Below are 12,441 nucleotides of genomic sequence, written 5' to 3'. Positions count from 1 at the left end.
ATTATTTATCAAATTATTATAAAATAGATGGAAAAATTAAAGTCTATTAATTTTGTTAACAATTAATTAAATTTTTATAAAATAAAAATATATTTTTTTTTTTTACATTTTTTAGAAGATAAATAATTGCTGAGGTGACATACTTTCGGATTATGCCAAAATTTTATCGAAACTGAAATATTGCCTGGAAAACTCAATGTAACCTGCAAAAGGTTTAATTGCTGTGATGCTTTTAAAGAAGGATCTAAATATAAGCGATTAAATTGATGGATGAAATTTGTATTAAATAAAAAAAGTAATGGCATCTTTATCGAGTAGATTTTGCCTACAACGAATGAATGGCAAGATGTGAGGAGGTTGTATTGTTAGCAAAACATGGGGTCCCGTTTTGCTTGGCGTTTTTGGTGGCTGAGCCTCTGAAAATAAAGCAAAAATAAAAAATAAAGAGAAAACCAGTAATCTTTTGACGGGATGAAACTTTCTGACTGTGATTTTTGGGTTTCTTTTAGGCTCCCACTTTCTGCGGTGTTGGTTTTCCATTTTTGTCAATTGGATCGGTGTAATTCCCGGCGAGATTCGGTCTCATCCGGATTGGATCCGGACCCCTCTTTTAACAACATTGAGTTCATTTTGAATTTGAATGAAATAGGATGCTCTCATAAAATATATTGTTGTTAAAGCAATAGGGATACAAAATCCGTATTCATATTAACTATCATAGTGTATTGGATTTTAATGGGGAACTGTTTAAGCATTGAGGGGCAACTGCATCAACATTGTCACCATCTCCAATCTCTCAGCAAATGTTCAGGTTATATATTAATTTCTTTCCTTCGTCCTTTTCCTGTTTTCTTTGATTTCATCGTTCAAGTTTCGAACTCTGGTTTCAATATCTGTTCTTTTAATATTGTTTTATTGGTTTAATTTCTTCCTCCAAAAGAATTTACAGCAAAGAGAAACAGCCGTTCTATTCGAAACTCTTTGAGTTGTTTAAATTTCATATGGTAAAAGTTTATTAGGTGTGCCATTGTTCAATGCTGATCTCTTGATTATGTTATGAATGTGACTATTTTTACATGGTTCTAGAGGAGTTCAAAAGTCTATATGTTATAATTTTCAGGAAAGAAAACAGCCTAAAATTTATTTCAAAAACCTACAACAATTGAACTGAGAGTGGTTGGGACTGATCTTCTTTAAATTGTATAGAATTATTAAATAATGATGCATGTCAGATGTTTCATACTTGTATGTTCGCACATTTGAAGAATTTAACGGCCTTTTGTTTGTAGATACTGCTTTACTATGAACAACTTCGGACAGAGGACTTAAAAAGTTAAAGATACTGCCTCTCCAACAAAAAAACAGAAATGCAGGACTCACCTGAAACCAAAATCCCATGCATCCTTCCTTTGGCAGCCAAGGATGTCAAAGATCTGCTGCAGAATCCTGGATATAGCAATGTTGATATATTCACATATGAGGAGATGAGGCTGGCTACAAATCAATTCAGGCCAGACTATATTCTTGGTGAGGGTGGCTTTGGGGCTGTTTACAAAGGAGTAATAGATGAGACTGTGAGGCCCGGTTATACATCTACAGCAGTCGCAATTAAGGAGCTTAATCCTGATGGGTTCCAAGGTGACAGAGAATGGCTGGTAATCTCCTTGTATTGTCTCCACATCTTCTATGTAATTATTTTAATCTGAGGTGTTATCATTTTATTTTTGCTATATCTACATATTTGGATGCATAGTATATCATTTGAAATACTGGTATAAACTTTATCAATACAACCAGAGAGAGAGATGTGAAAATTTTTCTTCTAGCAGAAGAAGAATGCTCGTATACTGGCAGGATCCTGAGGATTACAGTTATGAGAATCCATTTTAAATGATGGGGGTAATTGCACATCTCATCTTATTATCCTATAGATATAGTAGTTTCCCACAATTAAATTGCTTGGCCTAATTCAAATCTGTTAGTTAATTCTTGTTTTTGTTTATAGCTATCTAGGAGTATAGAAAAAGGTCAATAATTTAAGCATTAACTTAATGTATTAGGTAGGGTTGTATTTTTGGGCATTTGGAATTTAGTGACAAATTTTAAAAGTTTCATTTGGTTTATCTTCTTTTTTCTTTTTGAGAAAAAAATTCATTCAGAAGCAGATGTTTGGTTGCTATTTCTCAATTTTGTCGATGCATAAATAGTTTCAACAATACTTAATCATTGAATGAGACCTGAAAAATGACCTGTTTCAAGTTCGTACGTTATATTATTATATGCAGTTTTTTTTTTTTATTGAGAATAGCAGTTCAAGGTAGAATATGATTGCTTTGGTCTGCATATGATTCTTTATTCTGCAGACTGAAGTCAACTATCTAGGGCAACTCAGCCATTCAAATCTTGTGAAGCTCATTGGATACTGTTGTGAGGATGAGCATCGACTGCTTGTCTATGAATACATGGCAAGTGGAAGCCTTGAAAAGCACCTTTTCCGCAGTAAGTGGTTAGATATATAACAACCTCTTATGCTTTTATATTTCCATCTGGTTGTACTTGTACATAATGAATACCACCTTTCCATAACTTGGGAGATAAAGCATATTTTCTGCCGGCAAATAAGTTGTGTTTGTTTTGGTTGTTCAATGGGCTTGGAAGTCAGACTTTCCATAACATGGATATTTTTTCAAGAAATTACTCCATTAGTGGGATAAAAGTGCAAGAGTGGTTTTAAGTATCTTTTGATATTTTCTGAACTAATGCATTCACAGTATTCATTCACATTTATGGTGATTAATATTTGTCAACTTGAATTTCATTTGATTTTAGAACAGACTCTTATACCAAAAAATGATGGAAAATAAAATTATATGCTGTATGATGAAAGGGAAAGAGCATTATTTTCTTGCTTCAAACTTAGTCTGGACGAATGGAAAAATCCCAAGTTTTTACTTACATCAATCTAGATAGTTGGTTAAAAAGGGTGTTCCATTAGTTCACTTAACCCCAACTTTGTTATTCCTCCTATAGTTTCTAGTATTTACATCCATCAATGATGTTTTGTGGCTCTTCTTACCTGGTATTGCTTAGATTTTGTGGCTGGGTAATAATATTAGAGATAAAGAGCATGCTAGAAAAAATATCTGCTAAAAGCATCTGCATAGTTCTTACATTTCAAAGAAAGAGGTTTCTGTTTTCTGTTATAGAAAGAATGGAAGCATTTTTTATACACCTATCTATTCTTGGTTGTTAGGGGTTGGTTGCAGTTTGACTTGGTCAAAAAGGATGAAGATTGCTTTAGATGCAGCAAAAGGGCTTGCTTTTCTTCATGGTGCCGAAAGACCTATCATATATCGTGACTTCAAGACATCAAACATCTTATTGGATGCGGTTAGTCCTCATTTTTTGGTTTGTTATTTATGAGTTGTCCTTACATTAATCGAGTGCATCTTGTTTTGTGGGATCTTTAAAAATGGGAAGCCTCATCAACCTGTTCATGGTCCTTGCTAAGTTCGCTTTTTTTTTTTTTTTTGTAGTATAGAAAAATCATTAATTTGAATTGTAAATTTACAATAGCTCCTTAAGGTCAAGAACCTTATAGATGATAAATTCATTGGAAGTTTAATGCTGACAAGGATCCATTCCTAGTTAAATTGAAATTTAAGTTTTCATTATGTGGTCTCTTTTGAATAAGTTTTAGTTTCCAAAATGCTCGTAACATGTAGGACTTCAATGCAAAGCTCGCAGACTTTGGACTTGCAAAGGATGGACCAACTGGAGACCAGACCCATGTGTCAACACGAGTGATGGGCACATACGGATATGCTGCTCCTGAATATGTTATGACTGGTTAGTAGTTAATTATTCTGTTTCAAGATAATTGAAAATCTTCATCATTGCCAAAGAGAGATATTTTAGTCATACTGGTAGGATCTTGATAGTCAATTATTGATAAGTTTTCTTTATGAGCAGTAATTAGCATTCCGTTCAGTTGTGCTGAAGTTGAAAAGTAGCAATTTCTGGAGTTGTCTCTAAGTTTTCCGAGGCAGATACCTGGTGTTATGATAGTAGTCTAATAGACATATAGTATTCTGAAAATGCATTTTCCCCATATGAAATCAACTGCAATATTCAACAGAAATGTTTGAACAATTTCAACTTTATTTTGACTTCTAAATTCTTCATGCATTGTTTGGTTATTAGTGAAATAATATGAGGAAAAAGCTTATTTAATTTATACATATTACAATGGTTAGACATAAAATAAAGAATTGTTGGTATATATCTGAATTTGAAATTAAAAGGATGTGTAAAAACTCTTGTAGAAAATAAGATCTCTTCAAAATAAGCAAAATAAATTTCTTCTCTTTTCCAAAAACAAGTCATGTGAGTAGCTAAAAATTACCAATTGAACTCAGTTTATTGCTAACTCGTATGCTAAAACATGGTGAAAAAATAATACTGCTACCAAACATAGCATTAGTGTACTAGAATTGTTTGTGCATCTTATGACTTGAGAAATTTGTGGCATATATTTATTTTGCATGAAAATATTTACTTTCCATTTTGGGCTGTAGCTTATAAACTGTTGAAAAGAATAATAAAAGGAATAGATGGGAGTAAATAAACGAACAACTTGGTGGCTTATCTCATCTACACTTAATCAATCCGATTCTGCGTGTAACAGTTGCTTCTTCAACCTTGCTCTGTCTTTTGTTTAATCCAAATATATTATTGAATAAAAGTGGTTATATAAATGCATTTTATAGTAGGTTTCTTGCACAAAAGCTGCACATACCAGTAGAGAGTCAAAGCTTATTTATTTCTTCATTAAGCATCTTATCTTTGAAGTTCAACTTTTATGAAATATGTTGTATTGTTAAATCAGAAGACAATGATCACAAAATTGGTTTGATTGCTGAATAGAAACTGATACAATAGTTATATGATGCACTGCCTTTGTTATATCCTTTGATAAACTGACATGTTTGTACTTGATGGTGTTAAGTTATGCCAGTATTAGAAATGATAATGGCTAACCAAGTTGCAGTATTGATATGACCAGGCCATTTAACGGCAAGAAGTGATGTTTATGGATACGGAGTAGTGTTACTAGAGATGCTCCTTGGAAGAAGAGCAATGGACAAATGCAGGCCTAGCCGAGAGCATAACCTGGTTGAGTGGGCTCGTCCGCTCTTGAACCATAATAAGAAGGTTCTGAGGATCTTAGACCCTAAAATGGATGGTCAGTACTCAGCTAAAACTGCAAGAAAGGTAGCCAATTTAGCCTATCAATGCCTTAGCCAAAACCCAAAAGGGAGACCTCTCATGAATGAAGTGGTTGAATTACTTGAAACACTTGAGACAAATGATGATAGTCAGGAAGAGGCTTGCACTTCTGTGAAGAAGAGGAACTCTGGCAGAACTGGAAGTCACAGAGAAGGGAGTGCAGACAGAAGCAGATCAACAAATGTAAGAAGCAGGAGTGAACCTCCCAAAGAATGTGAACTTTATGATCCTACAAGTTTTGAAACGGAAGAGAAGTCTGAATCCGACAGAGGTTGAATCTGTAGCAAATGAGAGTGGAAAGTTGGAAAGTGTTGAAAAGATTTATGCGAGGATCTGTTGTTTTAGTCTTGAGAGCTGCCACTTGCACTTGCTGTCACAGTGGAGTTTTCTCAGCTGGTACATGCATTTATAAATTAAAATTTAAGGGTGGATGATGTACCTTTCCATTTTCAGATTGTTGGAAAGATAGTAAGGAATTATGGTACAACTGGTCACCATATGCAGTTTTGAAAGAGTAGTAATTGGGAATTGGGACAACATGGTCCTCCAGTCTTCTTTTGCATCTGTTAATCAATGCTGGGGCCTGAGCACTTGTAAGTTTTGTCTGCATAGTATGCATTTGCTTCTACGGCCGTCATTGAATCTATTGTGAATGAAACAGCAAGATTCAATGTCTCTTTTTCTCCATCAGCTCAATGGATTATATGAGCAAGACAAGGTTATTGTGCTACGTATATTTATTTATTAATTATTATTATTTCATTGAATCTAAAATTGATCATATTTTTCTTAATATTATCTTTGTTAACTACAAATAATAATTTGTCTAATTTTTACGTTTATTAGTATGATTTAAAATATATCTTTTCTTTTTAATTTGTTGAAATAATTAAATACATTGATCATAATTGTTTTAAAATAAAAAATATTAGGATAAATCTCAAATTTATATAAGAGTTATTGATGATTTGTCTTAAAAGAATTTGATTTATTTAAATTTCCACCATTTTTAAATTTATGCTTATATATAATAGTTTTATATCAAATATTAGTATGCAAAATTAATACTTTAAAATCACCATTTTTTCGTCTGCAAATTTTCATTAAAATTTATTAAAATGCAAAATAATGTGTATCCGATCGATTCCTATTTTGAAAGCATGCCAAAGTTTATGAGAGCATACCAGAAAAATATGAGGGAGTACTAAAACACACAAGGAGGAGGCTAATACTACCCAAAAAAACCATGAAGTGTATATAAAAAATTACGAGAGAATATCAAGTACCAAATATTACGAGGAAATGTAAAAAATTTTGAGAAATACCAAAAAAGATAAAGAATTACGAAAGAATACCAAAAATTGAGAGATTACCAAAAAAAATATTCGCCTTATAAAATTTGTTTTATATTTTTATTATTTGACTTTTATTAGAATAGGTTTTTTCGTGGTTTACACTGTTGTACTGCCGTTATGACATTTATTATAACAGATATATGAAGTGTTTATCAGGTATAACATTCGTCAGATGCTAAAAACTTGCTGTCTAAAACGAAAAAACGATGATTACGCAGAGTGAGAACCACATTTAAATATTATGGCTTGTATTAATCCCGGGTGTATGACTGAAGCGTCTATATCATGCCAAAGTGGAGAAGCCATTCAAACTCAATTGATTTTCACAGTGATTGGGAAGGAAGGAAGCACGAGAGGCAAGTATGGCTGATAAAGGTGATAAGGAGACAGAGATTACATCAGACACTGAGAAAAAAGGACCCAAACAACGAAAGTCCTCATGGGGAAAGCTACGGCATGTGGATTCTCTAAATTTGGAGGCTGGTAGATTATTTTCTTCAGACAAGGGCCTGGGTCCAAGGTCATTCCTCGGGTTTTTTACACAAATGGTATAGAAAAAAAAATACTGAAATAGGATGTTAGAAAAAAAATTTACCAAAATCGGTTACTTTTTCATTGGAGCCTATTAGGTAGGCGCCAATGAATAAAAAAATAATAATTTTTTTTGAATAAAATATTTTTTTATATTTTTTTAATAATTTTTTTTAAAAAAATACGAGTCAAAATTCGGTCAACGGGTCGGGTCGGGTGGCACCTATTAGGTAGGCGCCAATGAAGGTGCCTCACAGAGAGGCGCCAATGAAGGTGCCTCATAGAGAGGCGCCAATGAATATTGTAATTTTGTATTAATATTGTAATTATTTTATAATTAAATTTGTATTTATAGTTTTGGATTAGTATTTTGTATGAATATTGTAATTTTTATATGAATATTGTAATTTTGTGTTTGTAATTTTGTAATAAAAATGAATTCAGTTAATTTGTTTCAAAAATCAATAAATAGTGTTAAATAAATACAAAATCAAATAAAATTTAATTATATAAAAGTTACATTATATAAAAATTAAATTAGTTAACAACAACTATATGATTAAAAAGTCAGTTATAATTAAACTTTTAATAAAATGATTTTTAATTTTTTATAATTAAACTTTTAATAAGATAATTTTAATTTTTTATAAACTTTATATGTAAACTCACCAAATATTAAACTAAACACAACAACTTATAGCTTAATCCTAAATTATTAATAAATTAAATTTTAAATAATTACAAACACAAAAATTTATAACATAATCCTAAATTACTAACAAATTAATTATAGAATAATTACAATATTCATACAAAAATTACAATATTACAATATATCCCGACATTACAATATTCATACAAAATTACAATATTACAATATTCATACAAAATTACAATATTACAATATTCATACAAAATTATAATATTACAATATTCATACAAAATTACAATATTCATATAAAAAATTACAATATTCATACAAAATACAAATCTAAAACTATAAATACAAATTTAATTATAAAATAATTACAATATTAATACAAAATTACAATATTCATTGGCGCCTCTCTATGAGGCACCTTCATTGGCGCCTCTCTATGAGGCACCTTCATTGGCGCCTACCTGATAGGCGCCACCCGACCCAACCCGACCCGTTGACCGTATTTTGACTCGTATTTTTTTAAAAAAAATTATTAAAAAATATAAAAATATATTTTATTCAAAAAAAATTTATTATTTTTTTATTCATTGGCGCCTACCTAATAGGCTCCAATGAAAAAGTAACCTATTTTGGTAAATTTTTTTTCTAACATCCTATTTCAGTATTTTTTTTTTCTATAGCATTTGTGTAAAAAACCCTCATTCCTCTCTAATCCACTCCTTATTTATAGAATAGATTGCCACAAACTTTATTTATTTATTTTGCTCAACCACCCTTTGTGTAATTGTGTACAGATGGATTGAGCGACGACGTTGAGTTTAGCATTTCAGAGTATTGGAATAGTGTATGGAGATCTTGGAACTTCTCCACTATACACATTCGCCGGTATTTTCCCTGAAAGCATAGGACACCCTGACAACCTTCTTGGGGCTCTGTCCCTGATCCTCTACTGCATAATTCTCTTTCCTTTGGTCAAGTATACATTCGTGGTTTTGAATGCTAATGACTATGGAGAAGGTAAGTTAATAAAGTAACTGGGCCCTCTAGTTTTCATTTCTTTATTTCCTAGTCCTACTACTTTGTAACCCCCACCCCCCATGTTGCATGTTTAGATTGTGTTAACCACGTATAATAAATATGATTTCAGGCGGAACAATTGCACTCTACTCTTTGTTGTGCTCCAAATCAACAACCAGAGGATAGAGATCTGTCTAACTACAAGTTGGAAATCCCATCTAGCCAGTTGAAGCGAGCACACTATATTCGAGGAAAGTTGGAGAGCAGTGAAGCTGTCAAAATTATTCTTTTGCTGGTCACTCTCCTAGGGACTTCTACGGTTATAGGAGATGGGATTGTGACTCCATCCATATCAGGTGCATATCCACTCCATTTTTCATCACCATCTATTCACTTCAAATTTCACAATGTTTAAGTTTCTTCTTTTTTTTTTTTTTTTTTTTTTGTTGTTGTTGTTATTGTTCTTTCCGCCGTTGGGCATCCAATCCTTGGGACAAGGTACCTACTATCACATCTTCACCATTATTGCAATCCTACAACCATTTTAAGCCAAATGCTTTCCTCCGTGTATTAACGTAAAAACACTAATGTATTTTCAGAGGCTGTGGTGGGATTTACGGTGCTAATACTGTTCACCCTTTTCTATGCTCAGCAATTTGGAACTGACAAAGTGGGGTTTTCATTTGCCCCAATCTTAACCTTGTGGTTTCTTTTACTCATCGGCATTGGTTTTTACAACCTCCACGCTTATGGTTTTCGTGTATTACGTGCGGTTAATCCGTATTATATAGTGCATTATTTCAGAAGACGAGGCAAGGAAGGGTGGATATCACTTGGTGGAGTAGTTCTTTCCACTACAGGTGTGTGGCCCAGATTCATTTACAGTTTGATCATCTCCTCATTTTCATTGCCTAAACTGTAAGTACATTTAAAAATAGGGACGGAAGACATGTTTGCTGACCTCGGTCACTTCAGTGTTCGGGCGATTCAAGTAATTACTTTATATAAAACCAGCAAAAAATGTCATTTCTTCCCAAACTTTTATTCAGTTTTCATAGTCTTGGAATCTATGATGACCATACTCCAAAGTAGGATGGTTTGACTGGAAACAGTCAAAAAAATCCCCCCTTTTTGGTTATTCGACATAATTTCTTTTACACATTGATCTACAGTTGAGTTTCTCTTTCGTGGTCATGCCTTCCATACTCGTTGCTTATTGTGGCCAAGCTGCCTACCTCACCGAACACCCTGCAGACGTTGTGGACACTTTCTACAGATCAATTCCAGGTAAAAATCTTAATTAAAAGAATATTGGGTGTGATGAATTGTACTAATTTTATTTGGATATAGGTCCAGTGTACTGGCCAACATTCGTGATAGCGGTTCTCGCCTCAGTTATTGCCAGCCAAGCAATGATATCTGGTGTATTTTCAATTATCACTCAGTCGTTATCGCTTGCATATGTTTTCCAAAAGTGAAGGTAGTCCACACCTCCGCCAAGTATGAGGGTCAGGTTTATATACCAGAGATCAACTACAATATTCTCATGATTGCATGTATTTTGGTCACCGTGGGCTTCAAAACCACAGAAAATATCGGCCACGCATATGGTATTACTCAAACTGCTGAGTTTATTTAGTTAATCGAAGCCGCAAACAAATCAATTCAAATCAGAAATGAAATATATTGATCACTTTATTTCACTAGGATTATAGGAATTGCTGTAATGATCATCACAACAGGAATGCTTGCGCTTATCATGCTTATCATATGGAGGACAAACATATTCTGGGTTAGCCTCTTCTGCGGGTTCTATGGCATCGTAGAGCTTGTATTATTCACATCTGTGTTGTCTAAATTTGTTCAGGGAGGATTCCTTCCAATAGTCTTCGCAGCTTTTATGATGGGTATTATGGGAATATGGCATTACGTGCATCATAAGAGATACGACTTTGAGCTCAGGACCTAGGTTTCTAGTGAATACATGACACAGCTAGCCAAAGATCCAAGGATAAACCGGGTGCCAGGAATGGGGCTTTTGTGCTCGGAGCTGGTTCATGGCATACCTCCCATATTTCCTCATTTCGTTTCAAACATACCTTCCATCCATTCAGTTCTAGTGTTTCTGTCGCTTAAGAAACTTCCGGTTAGCAAAATATCGGAGGAGGTGCGTCTCCTGTTCAGACATGTGGACCCAAGAGAGTACCGCATGTTCCATTGTATTGTAAGGTACGGGTATATGGATATCATTGGAACCAATGAGGAGTTTGAGCATCAACTGCTAGAGAGGTTCAAGGATTTCATTCGTAAGGAATACTTAATAGCTGATGGAGGGGCCACGGAACAAACCACCGATGATAGAACGGGTGGGATCGTACCTGCACCAATTCAGGGAGTTGAGGAGGAGATTGGGTTTGTTGAGAGAGCTGCAGATGGAGGAGTTGTTTACCTACTAGGAGAAGCTCATGTGAAGGCCAAAAAAAAATTCTTACACCCTAACGAAAATAATTGTCTATACTTTTCGGAGGACCAACTTCAGGCAAGGGGAGGCACAAATGATGGTATCACACACTAGGCTTCTAAGGGTCGGAATGACATACGAGATTTAGAACAACAGATGGGTGAAACCTGTTTTCAGCAAACAAACAAAAAAAAAAAGGAAACAACAGATCCTATGTTAGACACTCCCTGTTTAGTAGTACTTTTTAAAATTACTTTTGACATGAATGGAAATTTTGGGCTTTTAAAATGTATGAAAAATTAAAATTTTTAGTTTTTCTCTTCTAAAAATACTTTAGACACAGTTTAATTACGTTTTCACCCTTATAACACATGATACTTTTTATTCTCTGGTTAACTGCTTAAAAATGTTTGAAATTTATTTTCATATATTAAAATATTAAAATAAATTATAATAATTTATTTTCTATATAGTTTTATTAAAATATCATATATATTAACAAATTTGAACATTATTTAAATGCTTATTTGTTACTTTATAATACCATATTTAAAATGAACATTTTATTTCTAAAAATACTTTTGACAACAATATTAAACACTTAAATCTTAAATTAAAATTTTAAAAATACTTCTAAAACTCACTTTTTAAAAGTACTTCTCAAAAGTAAGGTTAAACTAGCCTAGACGAGTCAATTGTTTTACTTCTAACAATTGCTTCATTATAAAATAAGTTCAACCCTTAGTTCAACTCTTTCTTACATTTAAGGTCTTTAACCTTAAATACAAATCAATTAATCTAATAATCAGATGTGGTAGCCTAAGATGTTCGACAACTGGTCACCTTTTTTTGATTAACACACATGCATTTTAGGTAGTGTTCGGAAAGTTACTTAGTAATTGAATTTAAGTGTAATTGCTTGTAATTAGAGAAGAATGATATTTTTGACTAACTACTATAATTTATGGATCCCGTCGAATTTGGGGTAATTGGAGCACTCAAATTTGTTATATGTAAAAATAACACATCATTGTGTCTAGCTCCATTCTCTAAAATGTTATCTTACTTCACGATATGGTGCAAGAAAATTTTTTTATTTAATTCAGGTTCATAGTTCTAACAGTTTG

At 33.0% G+C, this 12,441-nt stretch overlaps 1 protein-coding gene and 1 pseudogene across 1 annotated transcript; both read left to right on the top strand.

Annotated features, from left to right (window-relative positions):
* Positions 1 to 201: 201 nt before the first annotated feature.
* On the top strand, positions 202 to 6,082 carry LOC105780538 (probable serine/threonine-protein kinase PBL17). The gene is made up of 6 exons (XM_012604926.2): positions 202 to 811; positions 1,290 to 1,655; positions 2,364 to 2,499; positions 3,254 to 3,390; positions 3,726 to 3,849; positions 5,066 to 6,082. The coding sequence occupies exons 2-6, from the start codon at positions 1,368 to 1,370 to the stop codon at positions 5,563 to 5,565; spliced, it is 1,185 nt and encodes a 394-aa protein (XP_012460380.1). The 5' UTR covers positions 202 to 811; positions 1,290 to 1,367; the 3' UTR covers positions 5,566 to 6,082.
* A 924-nt stretch (positions 6,083 to 7,006) lies between these two features.
* LOC105778853 (potassium transporter 5-like) lies at positions 7,007 to 11,462 on the top strand (annotated as a pseudogene).
* The last annotated feature ends 979 nt before the right edge of the window (positions 11,463 to 12,441 follow it).

This window comes from Gossypium raimondii, chromosome 4, assembly GCF_025698545.1.
Source record: "Gossypium raimondii isolate GPD5lz chromosome 4, ASM2569854v1, whole genome shotgun sequence".
NCBI classification, from domain to species: Eukaryota; Viridiplantae; Streptophyta; class Magnoliopsida; order Malvales; family Malvaceae; genus Gossypium; species Gossypium raimondii.
The sequence above is the reverse complement of the archived record's forward strand: the minus strand, read 5'-3'. Positions and strand labels throughout refer to the sequence as shown.

What these genes read in the sequence shown, in the direction of transcription:
- LOC105780538 (XM_012604926.2), top strand. Translation starts at nt 1,368, where the DNA reads ATGCAGGACTCACCTGAAACCAAAATCCCATGCATCCTTCCTTTGGCA. An exon ending in AAGGTGACAGAGAATGGCTG is followed by an intron (nt 1,656 to 2,363) that starts GTAATCTCCTTG and finishes TTTATTCTGCAG; the next exon opens with ACTGAAGTCAACTATCTAGG. An exon ending in TGAAAAGCACCTTTTCCGCA is followed by an intron (nt 2,500 to 3,253) that starts GTAAGTGGTTAG and finishes CTTGGTTGTTAG; the next exon opens with GGGTTGGTTGCAGTTTGACT.